General features: G+C 39.3%; 1 protein-coding gene across 3 annotated transcripts; it reads right to left on the bottom strand.

Moving 5' to 3' along the window:
- Positions 1–1,883: 1,883 nt before the first annotated feature.
- On the bottom strand, positions 1,884–21,004 carry CHURC1 (churchill domain containing 1). Of its 3 annotated transcripts, none has more exons than XM_060004398.1 (4): positions 20,875–21,004; positions 11,836–11,971; positions 10,205–10,275; positions 1,884–4,426 (listed from the first exon to the last, which is right to left on the bottom strand). In XM_060004398.1, the coding sequence occupies exons 1-4, from the start codon at positions 20,992–20,994 to the stop codon at positions 4,334–4,336; spliced, it is 420 nt and encodes a 139-aa protein (XP_059860381.1). In that variant the 5' UTR covers positions 20,995–21,004; the 3' UTR covers positions 1,884–4,333. The 3 variants fall into 3 exon arrangements, with proteins under 3 accessions (XP_059860381.1, XP_059860380.1, XP_059860382.1); XM_060004397.1 differs by having other exon boundaries at positions 10,205–10,278; XM_060004399.1 differs by lacking the exon at positions 10,205–10,275.
- Between the last annotated feature and the right edge of the window lie 1,184 nt (positions 21,005–22,188).

Here is a 22,188-nt window from a genome sequence, read left to right on the forward strand (position 1 = left end):
TTAATTTGACTCTTGAGAACTCAAGCCCTTCAAGATTCCTACTGTCAGAGCCAAGAGCTGGGGTATGGGTTTGTGGGCAGGACCAAGCATTGATGTTAGAGCAATAACTGCAGAGACAAACTGCTTCCCTGAAGAAATAAAATCAGAATTCATGTGGGATGCTAGCATGATTTGTTCATCTTTACAGTGCTATTGCCTGTTATGATGTCTAACAGCAGCGTCAGCTATCCTGGATGCTGGTATTATGGCACCGGCAACTTAGGGCCTGATATGCCAGAACGATGTGTTGGGTCTTCCCCAGGAGGCTCAAGTTGAGAGAATTATTTAGAGACTCCCAAAGGAATGGGAATTACAGTATAAGTGATTCTGCAGAGAGAGTCAGAAAGGGCCTTAGTGCTAGGAAGAGGGCTCCTCACTTGGTCAGGGAAATGCTGTTTGCTTCAGAAATGAGAAATTGTTTCCTTTTCTTTATTCCTCTTCTTGTTGGTCCCCTTTACATCCTCAGAAGTATCAGCTTATGGTCATAAACAGACACGGCAAAGCTTAATATAATCACCCACTTTCCTAGATAAACATAATCTTTTAATCAAATTTCCCTAGGGGCATTCAGGAAGTAAGGAGAAGTCCCATAAACAAGCCTTCCCAGAAGTGCTGAGATAATGCTACTCGATTTAGAGGAGGGACAGAGGGAATCTTTCCTCTGAGGGCTCTTACAAAAAATATGGCTTGGAATAAGTGATTTAGGGGGCCAAGATACATAGACTGAAACTGATGATTATTTCCATGACTATGTTCCCACCGTTGCATCTCCTTAGTTTAAGGAACACTGAGCCAAACCCTTATTGGTGATTTCAAATCTGGTGATTTCTTATAATCACCATCACAACCATCATCCAAATTACCATACACTATACTCCCACACTGCACTAAGTACTTTCTATATGCTAGATTATTTAATCCTCATACGGACCCTGAGGAATTTTCATCTCTATTTAAAGAGAAGGTAACTGAGCAAGACACTTTTCAAGGACAAAGGGCTAGTGAGGGGCAGAGTTGAAAGTTAAACCCAGGTCAGTCTGACTCCAAAGCTTCTACTATTAACCACAACACAATAGTGCTTCCTTCTGTCTCAGAGTTTCTGCATTAAGACTGCTGAGCTGCCTCTCCACAGCAATGTATGACCTAATGACACTTTCACTTACATTATATCATTTGATTTTAAAACTCCGTAAAGGGGGCATGATTATGTCTGTTTTTCCACTGAAGAAACCAAGGTACTGACAGAATGACTTGCCCAATGTCCCACCATGAGCAGGTGGCAAAGCTAATTTCAGACCCAGGTCTCTTGATTTCCTTTCTACCCAACCATAGCATATCTCAAATAGAGACTTGTACTACAGTCAAGAAACATACATTTTAAAACTAAGAGCCTCAAATTCAGTCAAGTAAGTTAGCTTTTCTCAGGAAACAGAAGAATGAAACCGAAAGGATTCTTGTTACACTGAAATAAAGAACAGTGAATGTATACTTATTACTGATGACTTACAAGTAACAAACCATATCTGGCTCTTCCTAGACTATATCATATGTCAATTAATTACTACTGGGAGAACCCAAGATCATTTGAGGAAGACAGAGCTAGCTAAAACAACACAACAGCAAACAGGCTGAGCTCTGAACTCCAAGAGCCTAACCAGGTCGACCCCAGACCTGTACATCATGGAGCAGGTAGAGAAAGAATGAGGTGCTAGGAAAAGTTCACGTTCCCCACTACACCTACAGGTGATTTCTTCTTCTTGTATCTCAGAAAGGGAAGCAAAGAAGACCAATGCCTTTGCCTGGTTCCCCTTTACTTAAACAGAGAAATATAGATGCAGTAGAACTGAGTTCAAGAGTTCTTTATTCTATTAGATCCATAAAAGAATTCTAGAAGATGATAAAGTATTGCAAAACACAGTACAATGCTGGTTTAATAATAATGAAATATATGGATAGGATCTTATGTTTAAAATTTTTGTAATATATTGTATAAACCAGATAATTACACATTCTGCAAGAGATGAGGATATCAGGAGGGGCATATAAAATCATACTCTTGAGCTCCAAATGACTAAGTTGGAAGCATTAGCAAACTCCATGAAGGGACAATTCAGAAGCTATAATGGGCTTAGTGCTGCTATTTAAGGTAATGAAACATTTTCTCTGCTTTCTGGATTCATTTCACCAAACGATTTCCTCAGCAGGTCAGATATAGATTTGCAGAAAGTGGAAAGCATTTTCCAGGAATAAAACAACTGATCCTTAAGGAACAGCTGCCTTAACTTTTCTCAATAATAAATCTTGGTCTGACATGCCTAGATTCCTCAGAGCGCTGTCACTGATATCCTCAACCTCTTCCTAACCTTGCTAGACTCTGTTACTTCACGTGTACTGAACACTATTACTGAGGGCATCACTGTACTAACTATGTAACCTGGACTAAGTTACTTCTTTGTGCCTCAGTTTCTCTGGCTCTAAAACTGGGCTAACAATAGTACCTACCCTCATGGAATTGTTAATGAGGATTAAACAACTGCTTAAAAAGGCCTTGGCACATAGTAAGTACTCAATAAACCTCAGCTGTTATCATTATTCCTGTTACAAAACAAAGCTTTTCCCTGATGTCAACAACTTTGCTCACTCAGTTCAGAATGTCTGAGATATGAATAGGAAAAAATTCTGTTTTAATGCCTGACCCTTAAGTTTTGATTTCATAATGAGAAGAACTAACTGAAACCATCTCATTCTGTCTAGAACTTTATATGCCTTCCAAAGCATTTTATATTCATTATTCATTTGGATCTTCTAACAATACTGTGAAGGAAGTATAACATCAATTTATACTAGTCCAATTTTATAGAAAGGGGACAATAAAGTCCAGAATAACACTTTGCTTAATGGTTATACTGCTAACAAATGGCAGAGGCCTAAATGCTAGGTTTTATGACACCCAAGCCAGAATTCTTTCAACTATGCAAGGTAAGATATTCTAAGATCCCTTTGGAGTAATTGAAACCATTCTATTTATATTAAATAAAGTCCACACTTTATTCAGATTTCCCTAGTTTTACCAAATGTTCTTTTTCTGGTGCAGGATCTCATCCAGGATACCACATTACACTTAATAGTCATGCTCTTTTTTGGCTGTGAGAGTTCCTCAGACTTCCTTGTCTTTGATGACCTTGACAGTTTTGAGGAGTACTGGTCAGGTATTTTCCTCAATTGGGATTCCTCTCTCAACTGGGATTTGTCTGAAGTTTTTCTCATGATTAGACTGGGGTTATGGGTTTTGGGGAGGAAGACCACAAAGGCAAAGTGTCATTCTCATCACATCATATCAAGAGTAATGCTATCAACGTGGCTCATCATCAATGATGATAATCTTGATCACCAGGCTAGTGTTTGTCAGGTTTCTCAGTGAAGTAAAAGTTAAAGTCTCTTTTCCCCCTTTCCATACTATACTCTTTGGAAGGAAGTCACTATGCAAACCCATACTTAAGGAGTGAGGAGTATCTACATATATTATTTGAAATTTTTCTGCGTGGGGGATTTGTCTATTCTCTCCAATATATGTATTTATTTATTCAGTCATTCATTTATATCAGTATGGACTCATGAATATTTATACTTTGGTTTATAATCCAATACTACTTTATTTTGTTGCTCAAACTGTTCCAACTTTCGTCTCTGGGAGCTCCTTCAGCTGGCTCTTCTGTCCCTTTGACACACTCCCAATCATTGGGATTTTTCATTTCAGCACTTCGCTTTTTTGTGGCTCAAGATGCTCCAAGCTCGTCCTGTGTATTTACTGCCCCAGTCCTAGACTCAGTCATTTCCCCAAGGAATCCTAATTCCTTTTATTGGAACCAAGATCTGGGCACTAGATGTGCTTTCCATCCTAGTTATTGTTCAGCCACATAGCTGCTAACAAAGGTGCTTCTTTCTGGCTGCACTGATGTGCACTGGGAACTTTAGAAGAAAAGCTCAGCTCTAGAGAACAGCAATCCCCTAAATTACTTTTTCTAACTTTTTTTTTTTTTGGCCGTGCAACTTGATTTATGGGATCTTAGTTTCCGGACCAGGGATTGAACCCGGGTCATGGCAGTGAAAACGCCGAGTCCTAACCACTGGACCGCCAGGGAAGTCCCACTTTTTCTTTCAGAGAATAGGTAAGCCTAAGCAGAAAAAAATAATATGCAAATAATTTCCATTATAAACTAAGTTAGACAAACCATCAGGCTTGCTGTATTGTAAACCAACACCACATTGTGATTACAGAGCTGCAGAAGGATCCTTAGAATAAGAGAGTCATTTGTCGGGGGTCGTCAGGGAGAATACTGATCGTATCTTCAGCTTTACCACATAACAGACACAGCATGGTATACTCCTAGAACAAGATAAAGTGCACAATTACCTTGAGGAACTGGGAGAAAGATGCTTCGTAACTTTCTCTGGTAAAACCGTTCTCTGTAAATTGTCATGGATATGGTGTCTGTACATTAGATCAATTTCTTCAACACCTATAAGCAATGTCTTAGGTTTAGTCTGTGTATCCCAGAGCCTTCTGTTTATATAAATTGAATACATGCTGACGCTCTATTTACTATGTATACAAGAATGTCACCTTGGAAATGCATGGCTATTTCCTGGACTTAGAAACACACACACTGGGCTTACTTAGTGCTGCTATTTAAAGTAATGAAGCAATTTGAGTGTGGGCCCCTGAGGACAAATTTCTGTTCTTAGAGTTGTTCCTTTCTAGAATATTCAACACTAATAAGCAACAGAAATGAGTTTTAAAACAACAAAAAAGGAAAAAAATTTCCAAACCCAAACAGCTATTTTTATCTACCCCAGAAAAAATAAACAATTATGTTAAATCCATTAGTATGTAATGTCTCATATTTAGATAGCTAGTTGTCTAGAATTTGATCTATTTAAGGAGCTTTTTGTTTCTTGGGTTTAACAAATGTCCAGACTGGTGACAGAAGTTATTTTGTTTTAGGCAAAAATCCTTAGGGCAAAGTCCTGTTCTTATAGCTGTTCCTTTCTAGAATATTTAATATGGTCATAAACTACAGAAACATATTTCTTTCAAAACTTTTACTCTAAAGCTTTTTATCTTCTTTAGGAAAACAAGCATCTATACTAAATCTATTAGTATTTCCACATCTGACTTTGAGATTGTTGGCAGCCTGGAAATTGATCAGTCAAGGCAGTTTGTGTTTCATGGGTGTCTCACTAGAGAGAGGGTCACGAAGATAAACAGTGGCTACAGTACAAAGACTCAGAACCAGGCAACTGCCTTTCCATTTCCTACTAGAGAGTTCAGCAGGGAGACCTAGTTGTAGTAGTGGAAAGACTGTTTCTTAAAGACCACATTTAATTTTTTTTTTTTTTTTGCGGTACACGGGCCTCTCACCGTTGTGGCCCCTCCCGCCACGGAGCACAGGCTCCAGACGCGCAGGCCCAGCGGCCACGGCCCACAGGCCCAGCCGCTCCGCGGCACGTGGGATCCTCCAGGACCAGGGCACGAACCCGTGTCCCCTGCATCGGCAGGCGGACTCTCAACCACTGCGCCACCAGGGAAGCCCCAGAGGCCACATTTAATTTTAAAGTCTATTCTACACAAACAGTAGAAACACAGGCTATAGCTCAGCAAACAAATATGAGTCTCATGAATCAAAAACAAAATTAAAATCTACTCTCTCCAAGGTTTTACTGCTTTCAAATCCTACTTTCACATACCAGACATTACTAGTAGGATGTCACCCTCTCACTGGAAATGAAGAAAAAAGTAATAAAGTCAAAATGGGAAAATGTGTGAAGCTAGATAACTATTTGAGTTTTCAACCAATCTATCCATTGACAAGTTTTTATTAAGTGCCTAAAGGCTCTGCAATGTGCCAGGTGCGCCGGAAGACATGAGAGAAGGCAAGGACAAAGTCTGACCTTGCAAAACTTACAGTCTAACTTGGGAGAAAGGAAAAACCTAACACATGGTATAATCTGGAAAGGCTGTTAAATCAGTAAGACTGATTACACCTGTAATCTTTCATTTATAGGCAGTCTGGAATCCAAATTTCATTGTAGGTCAATTATTTGGAATTCAGAAGCAGTTTCCCAGAGGTAACGTTGCACATGGCAGTTAGGTTCCCAGGGAAATCCGGGAAGTCTTTTAAATTTATACTGCACAAGTACTATAGAATCTAACCACATATAGCAGTGCTTCTGTGGGAAAATATGTCTAGAATTCTCACTTGGGATGCCAGGAACACATTCTCACTTGGGATGCCAGGAATATGGTTGGATCAGGACATCCTTCACCCAAACTGACCACGTTAGGAGAATCAGAATTCCCCCCAGTCATTCATGGAGACCTTCAAAGGCTCCACCTGGGCAAAGCCTGAGGGTAGAGATTTGGAAGGAAAGGTGGAGTGGGTGGAATCACCTTTGGGCAAGATCAGATCCTTGTTTTATGCTGAGGGTCCCATGGGCCTTTTCCCTCTATTATTACCTGCTAATTCTGACCCTTAGTCCTCTCCTTCCCTGGTCCACAGAAGAACAGGGAGCAGTCTCACAGTTTCCCTCTTGTTTCCTGAGGCAAATATATAGTCCTTTTAATGGATTTTAGGGTGATATAAAAAATATCAGATACCTGTAATCATTTATAATTTATTTTCTGTTTAAACTCTGTACTTATGTCTCTATTTCCCCTCTACTCTTGCCATCAGAAAATCTTACTTTGTTTAACAATGGTTTTGTTAAAAATGAATTTGTTTAAAAACAGAATCCTTATCTTTAAGAGATTCATATTGAAATATTTACAGAAGTAGTAATATGTTTGGGATTTGCTTCAAAGTAATCCTGTGGGGAGATGTGGAAATGGTGAGGTACAAATAAAGCAAACTGAAGCTGGGTATTGGAGATTAATACACTATTCTGCCTACTTTTGATTATGTTTAAATTTCCCATAAGACATTTAAAACAAAACAAAATATTACCAATGGTGGGAATCCCATCTTGAACCTCAATGGCTGCTAGAATAAGATGGGGGCTGGAATGGGGTGGGGCTGAGGAAAGTAAGTCACAGCAGCTGAGTATGAAGAGTTCTTGGGGTCATCAGACTAAGATGGAAGTTACCAGCTGGCCAGTCACAGGAGTCGGGGCCTGCTGTAGGTACAAGAAGAGCTCAGTAAAGGGAGAAAGCAGTATGGGCTGAACTATTAAGAATAAGAAGGAGATAGAATTTAAGTTCAGCTTGAAAGAGGTAAGATTTAGTTGGCTTGAAGGTAGTGAAAGGGACACGTTAAGTCAAGGAAAAAGCACGAATAAAGACAGTGATATGGAATAGAGCAAGCACATCGCATATGGAGTAGCAGAGGAGTGACAGGATGATGTGTTTCCAGAAGATTAATTTGAGGGCAGTACGCACGACTATACTGTGGGGACTGCTGCAGTAATTTAGGTTTCAGCAGTATGGTCCGTGATACGAGGGGTGGCAGTGGAGACAGACAAAAGCAAGAGAAACTAAGGAAGAAAGGAGGGCATTAGGGTTAAAGAAGGAGACCCGGGAGATATCCGATAGGTTTCATCAGGCACGAGGGTGCGTGTGCTCAATGCCTGCGGGAGTACAGAGAAGGTTCCTAGACCAGAGACCAAAGCTCAGGGGAAAAGCAGTTAGGGAGAAACAGGAGAGGAAACCAGAGAGTAAGCAAAGGAACAGTCAAAATGATTTAAAAAGAAAGAAAAAAGTCTAGCTCTATGGACCCCAGGGGAAGAAATGCTTCAAAAAGACAATGGTGGGCTTCCCTGGTGGCGCACTAGTTGAGAGTCTGCCTGCCGATGCAGGGGACACGGGTTCGTGCCCCGGTCCGGGAAGATCCCACATGCCGCGGAGCGGCTGGGCCCGTGAGCCATGGCCGCTGAGCCTGTGCGTCCGGAGCCTGTGCTCTGCAATGGGAGAGGCACGCATACCTCAAAAAAAAAAAAAAAAAAAAAGACAATGGTCATCAAAACCAGATCCAAAAGAGATATTAAGAGAGAGAAGAACTGAGGCAAGGTCCCAGGATTTGGCCACCTTATAGGAAATCTATGAGAGAACAGTTTTAGTAAAGTGAAAATGAAAACCAGTTTGTAGGTTGTTAGGAGGAGCACAGGGAAATAAGGGAAATAGGGTAAAGAGCTACTCAAGGAAAGAAGCAAAAGGAGAGATGATCAGAGGATGAATCAAAGAGGCAGCTGAGTGAAACAAAAGGATTTTAATTTATTTCTAACAAATAAAGAAGAACTAAATATATTTAATGTAAAAATGCTTTAAATCTCACAGAGAAAAGAGGATGCTAGGAAGAGAGAAGATAACATGAGATTCCTGAGGAAATGCAGTGGGGGTAGCCATAGAGAGGAGGAAATAAAAATCTCTACTACAGGAGGGAAGGAAGAGAGTCTAAAGTTGGGGCAATGCTATGAATGGTGTGCAAAAGGAGAGTAGTGAGAAACGAGGGAAAGGGAGGCTGGCCAGCCCAGCAAGAACCTCGGGAAGGGGAGCTTGGATATTATACCGTAGCTGAAGGTGAACTACGGAAAGGCCAATGAGGTAGTCTGAAAGCATTATTTTAAGAAAAATATGCTGGTGGCAGAATATAGAATATGGGGGAGGGGGGGGAGTGGATGTTGGGAGAGAAAGGACTGGCAGTGGAGAGTCTAGTTTAAGAGTTTTTTCCAAGAGAATTCCACATTATATAGGCCTTGTGACTATAGCCATCTTCCTTTAGCTTCTTCCTACCCCAAAGGAACTTCTGGGGAGCTTTGAAAATGGCTGTGCTCAATCATAAAGGAAAATCAGCTAGACTTTGGTCTCATGGCAGTGACACACAATGGCTCAATTAGGGTATAAACAGGCAATCTCAATATCCACTTACAGACTCTAAAAAGCTCACAGGAGCTTCAGGAACTGCTGCAAAATAGCTATAAGCACTCCCTTCCTCCCATGAACGGACAGAGCTGCTTGTTTAAGCCCCCGACATGTTCATTCCCCTATTTGGCCACTATTCATTCACTGAGATCTCGATTTTGCCGTAAGTGACATCTATCATATAAGTATTTTGAGGCATAATTTTTTGATCCTGGGGAGATGTGGTCAGGATGTTGTTAAGATGGACCACAAGATATTAGACCAGGTTCTGACCGGTGACTAAGTGCCTTCTTTCACACTGAAATAAGAATGAATGAAAGTGGTTATACTGTTTTATAAGATTCTGCTGTAGAAGATTTTTTTCCCCCTAATTATATAGTACCACCCAAATTTAAAGGATTAAAAAAAATTCCCTTGCCTGTTAAAACTCTTACCTCACATTTATATCCTCTGGATGAACATGTAATTCACACTAAATAAGTAACTCAATCTGAGGGCTTGAAAGCGGAGGCAGTGAGGGACAGATACAGGTAAGTGTGTCCTCATGCTTTCCAGTTTGCCCTTGGCTCTCCCTCACTGTCCAGCTTTTCTTCCTGGTCATTAGACCTGTGAATCTTCAGCAACTTCAGGCCTACACCAGCCTGTAGAATTCTGTAGAATTCTTCACATGCTCTCAGAATTGTATAAGGACTAATCCTTATACTACATCCGTATTCTCTATCCTTATATGGTTCAGCTTCTCTCCTCCAACCATGATACACCTATCTTGTCATTTTACTTATCAAATAATATTAAAATATCCTATTGCAATTGAGACTACAGAGTTGCTTGACTCTACAGGTCTATAAGGGAAATAAAGATAATCTCGTTAGCATGATTTCCATGCTCAGCAAGTATGGTGGCAGTGGGCAGGCCAACACTTAAAGCCAAGAATTGTGCAATCATGTAACTGGGTAGAGAAAAAAGAGGCACAATAGTAACCTCATATGAAGCCACAATGTGCTGTTCTTTACAAGCAAAATGAGATATCATTTGTAAGGCATGTGTTTTGCTTTGTGACTGTTGTGAAGACAGGTTTGAACAGATCCACCCACATCTGCAGTGTCTCTCAACTTACACAAGCGGAAGACAGGGATGGTCTCCTCTAAGATTCACTAGTACTTCATTTATGAAGACTATACCTAGATTTTTCAAGGGTACTCTTATTGTTCCCCTCCCCCCGCAATAACATACCCACATTTATACATTTACCTGAAATTCATCCATGATACTGAACGTATACTCATGCCTGGCTATTACATGATGACAATTCCTACAAAGATCTGCTGAAACAGAGAAAGACTTAATTAAGTCTTAGAAGGTGCCCTAAGACAGTAAAATTTCTAGTCTTAGCATGGTATTGCTTTGAAAGAATCTTAACTCTGTCATATTTAACACAGCAGGAAACCCATTATAATATCTACCTTGATAAAAAATCCAGACTCTGTCACACAGCAACACTATATAATTAAGAGCCTGAACTCAGAGACTTAATGTGCATATATTCATTCCTATTGAAAGCTCTCTAAGGTAATCAATTAACGGATATGTAAGTGTGTTTTGAAACTAGCTGGACCTTTCTAACTATGTAGGAGCTTTTATTCTCAGGAATGATAGAAATTGTGCTACTAACCAATCATAAACAAAAAGCTAACACTAGATGTTAAACTGAATTTAGCAGTAACAAAAGGCTCTAGTAAAAACAATACAGTAATAATAACAATGATACATTGAGTGCTTAATGTGTGCCAGATACTGTTTTAAATACTTTGTAACTGTTTATTCACTTAATGTTCTCAGAAACCCAATGAGGTAGATACTACTGTTATCATGTTTGTAGGGATAAGGAAACAAAGGCACACTATGGATAAGAACTAGGAAGACCACAGCTGAGCTACAAAGTGTTAGAATCAGAATTCAAACCCAAGCTTTCTTGCTCCAGAGCCCTTGCTTTTGACCACTATCCTCTACTACCTGGAAAAAAATAGAGTTTAAAGGGGTACATGATACAGGAAAGAAAAAGATTCTTCTAATTTAGAACATTTTTCCACAGTCTGACTCTATTCTAAAGGCTTAGTGTCTTTCGCACCTTTCTTTCAAAATATCATTATTTGCACATTTAATCCTCATATAGTCAGAACATACCAAAAAATCAGGAGACAAGCAAAAAAGCAAATGTGAACAATTTAAATAGTTGCCATAAGATCTGGGCACGAAAGTGCACATATACTTAATTTACTTGTAGAGATTCTTAGTGCCAACCTCAGAACTTATTTATTTTTATTATAGTTATTTGATTTCCTAGTATCAAGGATAAGGAATAGCATATGAAGGTAGCATACTTAATACTTACAGTAGCAAAAGAAAGAAACTATAAACTGACAGTAACAAAAGAGACAAAAGCTATAAAAGCAGAAACAAGACTAAAAAAACCATAGCATCCCAGAACCATTTAGTATAAGGGCAAACAGCCCTAAACACTTTAATAGCTGTTGGAGCACATCACTGTATTATATTATAGTAGAAAGTGAAAATTCACATGGAAGACCCTAAGTTAAAAAAAAAGTCCCTATATCTTGTTTCAGAAGACACAGTCTTTAAAGATAAACAAAAGAAAATTGGTGCCTGAATCATAAGCTTCAGTTATCTGCAAAAGTCATTTATGTGGAATATCTGATGATGCTACATAAATGAGATGTTACCAACATTTTCCTCTTAAAAAACTAACTAGCGATTTTGTGTTGCAATATGATAGTGAAACAGGCCTCATACGACTTTGCGCAACCTAACTCCCAAAAGCTGATACCTGCTAACGGGCTCAGATGGAAAAAAAGTCTACTTACGATCATAGGTAACTATTTCTTCTCCATCTTCCTCTTTCAAAGATTTGTTTGTGATCAGCATAAAGTCCCGCTTACTGCACACTGCACAGCCTATAAAGTTCAGCAAGAAAGATCCATTCTCCAGGCAGATGTTACCCTAAAATAAGAAAAACAGAATTTAGTTTTCTTTTTTGAGGGGATTTTAATTTTCTTATATTTCAAAATCCTTGGTGAAAATGATTAATAGACTTACAGTCTCTAAAGACAAAAAACATGGCCAGAATTTACTTGCTTGAAGTGTACACCAAGTAATTTTTGAAATTACTAGCTTTCCTCTAGAAGTGTTATTCATAGTAAATAAAACTGAAGAAGTGTTAGAGCTTAGGACTGCAACTGTGTTTAAGAGGACTAAATGCAAATGGATATTTAGAAACAACTTAATGAAGTCTTAATACAACATGTGAAAAGGAAAAATCAGAAAAATCTAATAGCCAACACTATTAAATGAGGTATCATATTATAAAGCTAGAATGAAAATTCAATCAAAATGGAAACACTGAGCCAATGATAAAAATGATCTTATCCACTGTGATGCTCAGTTGACTGTTGAAACAGCATTTTTTCAAGCCTTAAAAATACCACAAAATAAACAAAGAGAAATAAACTCTCAGCTCTACAGATGTCAGTCACTAGGATATGTGTGATTCAGGCAGAAAAGGTAAGTTCCGCAATTCATCAGATTGACACCATGGCATTTAAAAGAGAAAGGGTTTTACTTGTCACTAAGAAACTGTAAACAACATATACTCCTGGCTCAAGGGAGGTCTTTGCTAAAGGCTTACTAATAATTGTTCAGAACTTAAAGTCACTTCATAAACTACCTAGTTCTACTCATTTCTTTATTTTTTAATTTTTATTTTATATTGGCGTATAGTTGATTAACAATGTTGTGTTAGTTTCAGGTGTACAGCAAAGTGATTCAGTTATACATGTATCTATTCTTTTTCAAGTTCTTTTCCCATTTAGGTTATTACAGAATGTTATTTCTTTTTTTAAAATTATAGTTGACTTAAAATATAATTAGTTTCAGGCATGCAACATACTGATTCAATATTTTTGTAGATTACACTCCATATAAAGTTATTATATAATATGGGTTATATTCCTTCTGCTGTACATTACATCCTTGTAACTTATTCATTTTATACCTAGTAGTTTGTACCTCTTCATCTCCTTTACGTCCTCCCACCTCTCTCCCCTCTGGTAACCACTACTTTGTTCCACGAATCTGTGAGTTTCTGTTTTGTTTTGTTCATTCGTTTGAATAAACAAATTTATTTATCTATTTTAGTATTTATTTATTTATTTAAATATTTATTTATTTTGGTTGCACCGGGTCTTAGTTGAGGCACATAGGATCTTCATTGCGCCATGCGGGATCTTTAGCTGTGGCATGTGGGCTTCTTAGCGGCAGCATGTGGACTCTTAGTTGCAGCATGTATGTGGGATCGTCAACCAGGCATGGAGCCCGGGCCCCCTGTATTGGCAGTGTGGAGTCTTACCCACTGGGCCACCAGGGAAGCCCCTATTTTTTTTTTTTTTGATAGTAGTTCAACCTCATTTCTGACCAACAAAAAAACTGAGGTATTTTTAATAGTTAATGTGACTAAAAACCATTCAAACTAATGCATTTCTCCAATGCAGCTATATGCCTGATACTGTGCAAAGCATGGTGGAGGATTCCGAGGACTGCAGGATGAGTCACAGACGTTTCTACCTTCAAGGAGCTTATGAAGTATGAGGGATTTAAGACCCATCTTAGCCAATGCCACAGTGGAGCCTTCCTGGATTCCCAGCACCACCATTAACTAAGTGCCTTCGTAGTGCTATGTATTAAGAGGTTAACTCTGGTGGGGGGAAATCAAACTAACTATGCAGTTTGGAGATACTAAAACATAGGCACATCAACATAACTACTAAAAGGGAAAAAAAGCCTTGGGATTAAAGTATAAATTTCCAGCTATTAAGAACAAGTGCTTTGATTTTTTTAAAAAATAAACTTTACCGAGGTATAATTTACACACAATAAAATCCACACATTGTAAGGGTATACATGAAAGAATTTTAACAAATGTATATACCAATGTAATCACTACCCCAATCAAGATACAAAAATTTCTGTCTTCCCAGGAAGTCCTTCCTGCTTTGCAGTCTATCTCCAACCCCTATCTCACCTCAGGCACCCACTGACCTGATTTCTATCTCCAGAGATTAGTTTTGCCTGTTCTAAAGTTTTACATAAATAGAATCATACAGTATACTCTTTTACACCCAGCTTCTTTTGCCTAAAATGATGTCCACGTTAATTATCTATGTTGTTGTATGTATTGGTAGTTCATTGCTTTTTTAATGCCAAGTAGTATCCCATTGCATGGATCGATCTGTTGATAGACATTTGGGTTCTTCCCAGTTTTTGGTTGTTATGAATAAAGTAGCTATGAAGATTCATGTATAAGTCTTGTGTAGACATATGCCTTTCTCTTGAGTAAATATCTAGAAGTGGAATTGCTGAGTCATACAGTAAAAATATGGTATATATATAAACTTTATAAGAAACTGCCAATTAGTTTCCATTTTCTATTCCCACCAGCAATGTGTGAGTTCCAGATTTCCCACATTCTCATCAACACTAGGTATTATGTCTTTTTTATTTTAGCCATTCTAATGATGTAAAGTGGTGTCTCATTTTAGTTTTAATTTATATTTCCCTGATGACTAGTGATGTTGAGCATCTTTTCATGGTGCTTATTAATATATCTTATTTTGTGAAATATCTATTCAAGTCTTTTGCCCATTTTTTGAAAAGTTAAATTGTTTATCCTCTTATTGAGTTATAAAAGTTCTTCTTGTATCTTAGATACAAACCCTTTGTCAGATATATGTATTACAAATATGGTGCACAGGCTTAACTGTTCTGCAGCATGTGGGATCTTCCCAGACGAGGACTCGAACCCATGTACCCTGCACCGGCAGGCGGACTCCCAACCACTGCGCCACCAGGGAAGCCCTGGTTTGCCATTTTTTAAATGGTGTCTCTTGAAGAACAAACAGTTTTGATTTTTATGAAGTCCAGTTTATTAAATTTCTTTCATTGTTTGTGCTTGTATTCTAAAACATCTTGCCTACCCCAAGATTGCAAAGATGTTCTCCTTTGTTTTCTTCTAGAAATTTTATAGTTTTAGCTGGTAGGTTTAGGTTTATGATCCATTTTGAAATAACTTTTATATATGGTCTGAGGTAAGGATCAAGTTTCATTTATTTCTATATGAATATCCAGTTGTTCCATCAACATTTGTTGAAAAGACTATCCTTTCCCCATTGCATTACATTGGCAACTCCGTGGAAAACTCAAATCATCCTATATATGTGGGTCTACTTTTGACTATTCTTTTCCCTTGATTTATATGTCTATCTTTTGCACTGATCTCACACTCTTTTGATTATTGTAGCTTTATAGTAAGTTTTTAAATTAGGTAGTTTACATCCTATAATTTGGCTAGTCTAGGTTCTTTTCATTTCCATATAAATTTTAGAATCAGCTTATAACTTTTACAAAAAAGCCTGCTGGGTTTGTTTTTTGTTTTGTAATTTATTTGTCTATTTTTGGCTGCACTGGGTCTTCGTTGCTGCGCGTGGGCTCTTCGTTGCGGCGCGTGGGCTACTCTTCGTTGCGGTGGCTTCTCTTGTTGCAGAGCACGAGCTCTAGGCGCGCAGGCTTCAGTAGCTGTGGCACGCAGGCTCAGTAGTTGTGGCTCACAGGCTCCAGAGCACAGGCTCAGTAGTTGTGGCACATGGGCTTAGTTGCTCTGCGGCATGTGGGATCTCCCCGGACCAGGGCTTGAACCCATGTCGCCTGCATTGGCAGGCGGATTCTTAACCACTGCACCACCAGGGAAGCCCCTCCTGCTGGGGTTTGAACTGGGACTGCCTTGAATCTATAAAAGCTGACTGACAAAGACTCCAAGATATTAAGTAATTTTTTAAAAAGTCTTAAAAGAATAAAGATCTAAATACCATTTTCAAATAAACAGAACTCTGAACAGAACTGCACACATAAACACAGGTACCTTATACAATATGGTCTAACCTCTGTAATCTGACTATATAAGCAGGCAGAATGTAAACTCTAAACACTGAGGGAAGAGAAAAGGGATCTATGTATCAGTTGTGAGGTAGGGAAATAAATTCTTGAAATGGCAAATGCAAGTACAGTAAATAAGAAACTGATGGGGCTTTCTCTAAGGGACTTGGTCATTTGAATGTGAGAATAACCTTCATCAGTGAGGCATGATTCTTTTATTAGATGAAACAAGATTATTAATGTCCAAATTTGGGAAAGTAAATTAAAGCATACAATATTCAGAGAAGCTTTTGAGGCTCTCACAATGGGAGGAAAAAGAAGAAAAAAATCTAAATCAATTCCACAGTAATAACAGTAAACTATAACAGTTTCGAGAAGACAGGAAAAAAGACAAACATTAAATATCCTTAGAAAATGTGATTCAGCTAAATCCTGGTTGAGGATCTATAAAGGTATACAAATGTGCAAGAAGAAATGGTTGAGGGACTTCCCTGGTAGTTCAGTGGTTAAGAATCCACCTGCCAATGCAGGGGACACGAGTTCAAACCCTGGTCCAGGAAGATCCCACATGCCGCGGAGCAACTAAGCCCGTGTGCCACAACTACTGAAGCCTGCATGCCTAGAGCCCGTTCTCCACAACGAGAAGTCACCGCAATGAGAAGCCGCGTACCGCAACGAAGAGTAGCCCCCACTCGCTGCAACTAGAGAAAGCCCGCGCACAGCGACGAGGATCCAATGCAGCCAAAAATAAATAAATAACTAAATAAATTTATTTAAAAAAAAAAGAAATGGTTGAATACTATGATGATAATTAGTATGAAAGTATATTATGATAAACTTACAAATTTGAGAAATCCGCAACTATACTGACAATGATTGGGCTAATTTGCTTCTTCCAAAAAACTATTATTTCAGATGGTATAACTTAACAGTGCATACGTTTTGTCAGGGAGTACTTAAAATTGAAAATAGAAAATACAGTTCTTAAAGAACCAAATTCTAGTTTTGCTAATTTTCTCTATTGTTTTTCTATTTCCTATTTCATAATTTCTACTCTAGTCTTTATTATTTCCTTTCTTCTGCACGCTTTGGGTTTAGTCTGCTCTTGTCTTTTTTACTGACTTAAAGTGGAAAGTTAGGTTATTGATTCCAGATTTTTTCTTTTAGTATAGTCATTTTAAAATGCATCATTTTAAAGCATCCATTTCCATACAATTGTTTTACCAATTATATATCAGACTCAGCATTTAATTAAATATGGTTTAATGCTAAGCAACAATTTGAGTACGTGAACTTTTGTAGTTTAATTTTAAGTGAGGTATATAAAACATAATTTCTAATTTAAACATAACTAATTTACACTGATTACGTCCTTCTGATTAACCTAAATTTAAGCTATATTTCTGTATTGCTGCTGAATTACTAATACTTTTAAAGCTGAAACTTGAACTATATGAAATATAGGTTTCATTTCCAGTTTGATGTGGAAATGTTTTATTACAATTTTGGGCCTGATCAGTTATTTTAGAAAACGCAGTAGAGTTCTAGTTCCAACTGGTTTGCTAAATGCTTTTCTGAATGAAAAAAAAGTTTGGTTCACAGTTGAGTAAAAAAATTTGAGTTCAGAAAATTAGTATGGTTCATTTTCAATCTGATTCATGCTTGAGTTCAAGTTCTTGGCGTAATTTTACAAGCAAGTGGGCCAGAGCTCTGTTACAAATTTTCTAGCCTGTGGTAAACATCCACCACAAAACTCCAGAAATTTTATGAAACCAAAGATAAATAATCAAACATTTATTACCTCCTCATTCTGCATTTAGACCTACCCAACATGCTAATCCATTATGTTCCTCTGCCAAACTTTCTGAACGAGTGGACTATACTTGCTACCACCACCTGAGTACCTTTTCCTTTGCTAGGCTTAAGTAGAGTGGCTTCTGCTCTTACCGCCCTTAAAAATATCTCATGACTTAAAAAAATCCCAGAGTTGGAAGGATCCTTGAGATTTCAAGTAGTCATTTAGTCTCTACGGAACAACAGGAAGAGAGTTCAACTCCTCTAAGGTTACCCATTCTATTAAAAAAAAAAAACCTGTTAGAAAATTCTTTATTCTGATTCAAAGCCTACAACTCCCTAACATCCACCCACTAATTATTTCTAAATCTGCCTTCTGAAATTTCAAAGAAAAGCTCAATTCTTCCTCATGACAGCCCTTTATTTCTTTGAGAACAGAATAAAATCAGAGAAAACTGCTTCAGGTACTTTCCTGGTTTTCCAGTCACCTCAGTGCTTTTCTCTACTCTTCTTCCTATACTTTTATTTTCATTTCCTAAATTAATTTATTCCCTGAAGCTCAGTTCTTGATTCTGGTTGATTCTGTACATTCTTTTCCTAAGAGAACAAATTATTTCTATTTTGACTCCTTTATTTGGCTGATTCATCTGTTTGAATCTCTTACCCAAACTGCCATCCTATATTTTCACTTGACTCCTGGGATGTTACACTCTCAACCTCGGATTAAACATGATAAAAAAAAAAATCTGATCATTTGCTCCCCCAATTTTGGTTCTCCCTCCCTCCCAGATGGCTCCAATTTCTGTAATACTTCCAAATTTCCCAGCTGCCTAGATTGAAAACCCTTAGATCATCGTCAGCTCTTCTTTTCTTCCTTCCTACATTAAATTGCTTGAATCCTGTTAATTCTTTCTTTGAAATGAGGACTTGTACTTCCCTAGTGGTGCAGTGGTTAAGAATCCGCCTGCCAATGCAAGGGACACGGGTTCAAGCCCTGGTCCGGGAAGATTCCACATGCCACAACCATTGAGCCTGCGTTCTAGAGCCCTTGAGCCACAGCTACTGAGCCCGCGTGCTGCAACTACTGAAGCCCACGCTCCTAGAGCCCCTGCTCCGTAACACAAGCCACCCTAATGAGAAGCCCGCACACCGCAAGGAAGACTAGTCCCTGCTCGACGTAAGACGCAACTAGAAAAAGCCCCTGCAGAGCAACAAAAACCCAACGCAGCAATCAATCAATCAATAAATGAGGTCTTCATCATCTCATGCCTATACTACTGTTGCTATTTGGTTCCCCAAATGCTCTGTAGGGCTGTCCTTTTACATTTCCCCCCATCCCATCATCTTAACATACAACCATAAGATTCACTTTCCTAAATAGCAGATTTCAGAATCATTTCCCTATTCAATTTTTTTGTATAGTTGCCCAATGCCTAAACTTCTCAATATAATTTGTCTTTTGATTAGCTCAACTCTTAAAAATCCAACCTAACATCCTTTTTTTTTTTTTTTTGGCCACACCGCAGCATGTGGGATCCTAGTTCTCCGACCTGGGATCAAACCTGTTACCCCAGCAGTGGAAGCATGGAGCCAGGGAATTCCCCAACCTAATATCTTTAACACTATCCACAGCAAACATCTCCCTCATGGTGCCTATAATGTGCAGTTTTTGTTACTGCATTCACAAAAATCTTTTTAAACTTAAAAAAAAGTATGAAAAAGAACACAACACAGAAATGTGAAACATAAAGTACAGCATAATGCCTCTACCTATTAAATATCAGTAGTACCCCAGTGTGACAACCAAAAATGCCTCCAGATATTGTCAAATGTCCCTTGGGAGGCAAAACCACTCCCAGTTGAGTGCCACTGCTCCATTCACTTTCATTACTCATTCACTCATGGTGTTCCATTCTAGGGCTATATCACATTTTTCCAGTCTACTACCACAAACAATGCTGTTATGAACATTCTTATACCAGTCTCCAGGAACACACTAGGCACATGCATTTATCTGTCTAAAATGGGAACTGCTGGGTCATTCAGCAGGCATATCTTTAACTTTTTTTTCTTTTTTCTGATAATGCTAGACCTTTTTCAAAGAGGTTGTACCATGAGTGCTCATGTTGTTATAAAACCTTCCCAAAAGACTAAGTATTATTCAAAATATTAAGAGACAGGACCAACTACAAAGATTTTCTACCTCCCAACCAATATGAGAATCCTTGTTCTTGTTATTTTCCCCCAGCATCAGCTCCTCCTTTCCTCTTCTACCCTAGTCACACCTATCCTTCAAGTCCCAACTGAAGTCCACCTTTCTGTTGGGAGAACAGCGCTATCCTCTATTGCTCTCCCCTTTCTCTAAACCGGAATAGCATTAATGGACCGTACTAGTCATTTTTCGTTAATCACGTGCTCCCGTAAAATGTAAGCTCTTTGGCAGCACGGAAGCTGCCTTTTATTTCTTCTTGGGTATCCCTTTCTGGCCTGGCAAAGTAATCTAGTTACACGCATACAAACGTTCAGTAAGTATACCTTGAATGAATGAGAGTAAACAAACTTTTCAATCTCCTGAGCTTGAAAGGAACAGAGATTTAAAAGAAGAAAGTAACAGCCTGGAAACCTGAGTTCTAGTCTTGGCTCTCACACAAACTAGAATGTGCACTTCGCCAAGTGATTTCCCCTCTCTAGGCATTAGTTTCATCTGCAAAATTGGGTTAGAATAGATGACCTAAGAGGTCCCTTCCAGCGCTAGAATTCAGGAAGAGCACTGAACGTTATCAAATGAAGCTTGAGGATGAGACCAGGGTAGAGATTGGGGTGTCCCTCTGTTGTCGACTGGGTTGCTGGTGGTGGTAGGGTTTCATTTGTTTTCCCCTTGGAGCTCAAGAGAAATGGGGTGACGGCTGCTATCAGTCGCCAGAGCGGGGATCAGCAGGAACCGACGGCTGCAGGCCATCCCCGCTGTCAAGTGCCTACATACAGCTGCCGCGTCACTGGATGGGGCGGAGCGGCTGAGTCCGCCCCGCGCCCGGCCTCCCATGAAGGCCGGCCGGGGATATGAGAAGCCTCAGGGGCGGCCATGGGCCAAAGGAGAGGGAAGTTCTCGGCGCCCACTCGCTCACCCGGTTGGGATATTCCTTCTCCACACAGTCCCCACACATCGCGACGCAGTTAACGGGAAAGTTCCTCCGCTTCTTCCGGGAAGAGGAAACCTCGCGAGAGCTCAGAGAAAGTCGCCGCATGCGCCCAGAGTACTCACCCTGGAGTGTTGGGTCTTGAGCTAATTCCAAGTCTCCGCCCCTTAGCAACTATTGTTAGGGCTGGGTCTGGTCTCCCAGACAACAACCGACGGCAAAGGGTAGGACTTTAGAAACCTTCCGAGAGAGAGGAAAGGGAAAGGGATCTTGGACCGAGCAAAGTTCCAATAGGCGCCTTCCTGAGTCTAGGCTGACAGAAAGCCAAGTCGCAATACACAAGAAAGGGAATTGTTTTTTGCTGCTTCAGCTTACTCCATATATAAAGCTGAAATTACAATTTGGGTACCTTTCCGTACCATTTCTTAGGGCAGTGGGAGTGATAGTTCAGATCTTGGCAGGGGAACAAGCAATAAATGAAGTGTTCGGTAAGAGGCACTTACAGTTCTGCAGAGAATCTCGTGAAAACACAAAATGTTAATAATAAATGACCATTCCAGAGTCCTCTGGAGGACAAAGCAATGGGAAACGTGTTTCTATCTCTCTATGTGTCTTCCTTTTCAGATGAGGAAACCAAGGAAACAGTGGTTAAAGGTCTTGTCTAGGGTAACAAAATCACTCAGTAGTCAGCCAGGACTAGACTCAGTTCCTACCCTGGGCTCAGCACCTTTTTAATACAGTAGCCAGTAGCCACGTGTGGCTATGAAGCACTTTTTTTTTTTTTTTTTTTGCGGTATGCAGGCCTCTCACTGCTGTGGCCTCTCCCATGCGGAGCACAGGCTCCGGACGCGCAGGCTCAGCGGCCATGGCTCGCGGGTCCGGCTGCTCCGCGGCATGTGGGATCTTCCCAGACCGGGGCACGAACCCGTGTCCCCTGCATCGGCAGGTGGACTCTCAACCACTGCGCCACCAGGGAAGCCCTATGACGCACTTTTAATGTGGCAGACTGAACTGAGATGTGTTGTAAGTACATCCTGCACACTAGATTTGGAAGACAGTATAAACAAGGTAAACTATTTCATTAGTAATTTTTATATTGATACATGTTGAAATAATTGTGCTAAAATATATTATTAAAATTAATTTCACCTGTTTCCTTTCTTTAATCTGGCTACCAGAAAATTGAAAATTACACAAATTATATTTCTACTGGATGGGGCTGGTCTATGCAGTTCTCTCTTGATCCACTTTTAAATGTGTCATAGTTATTCCAGCAACTTTATTTAATTTTAATTAATTTAT

This window comes from Delphinus delphis, chromosome 2 (genome assembly GCF_949987515.2).
Source record: "Delphinus delphis chromosome 2, mDelDel1.2, whole genome shotgun sequence".
Lineage (NCBI taxonomy): Eukaryota > Metazoa > Chordata > Mammalia > Artiodactyla > Delphinidae > Delphinus > Delphinus delphis.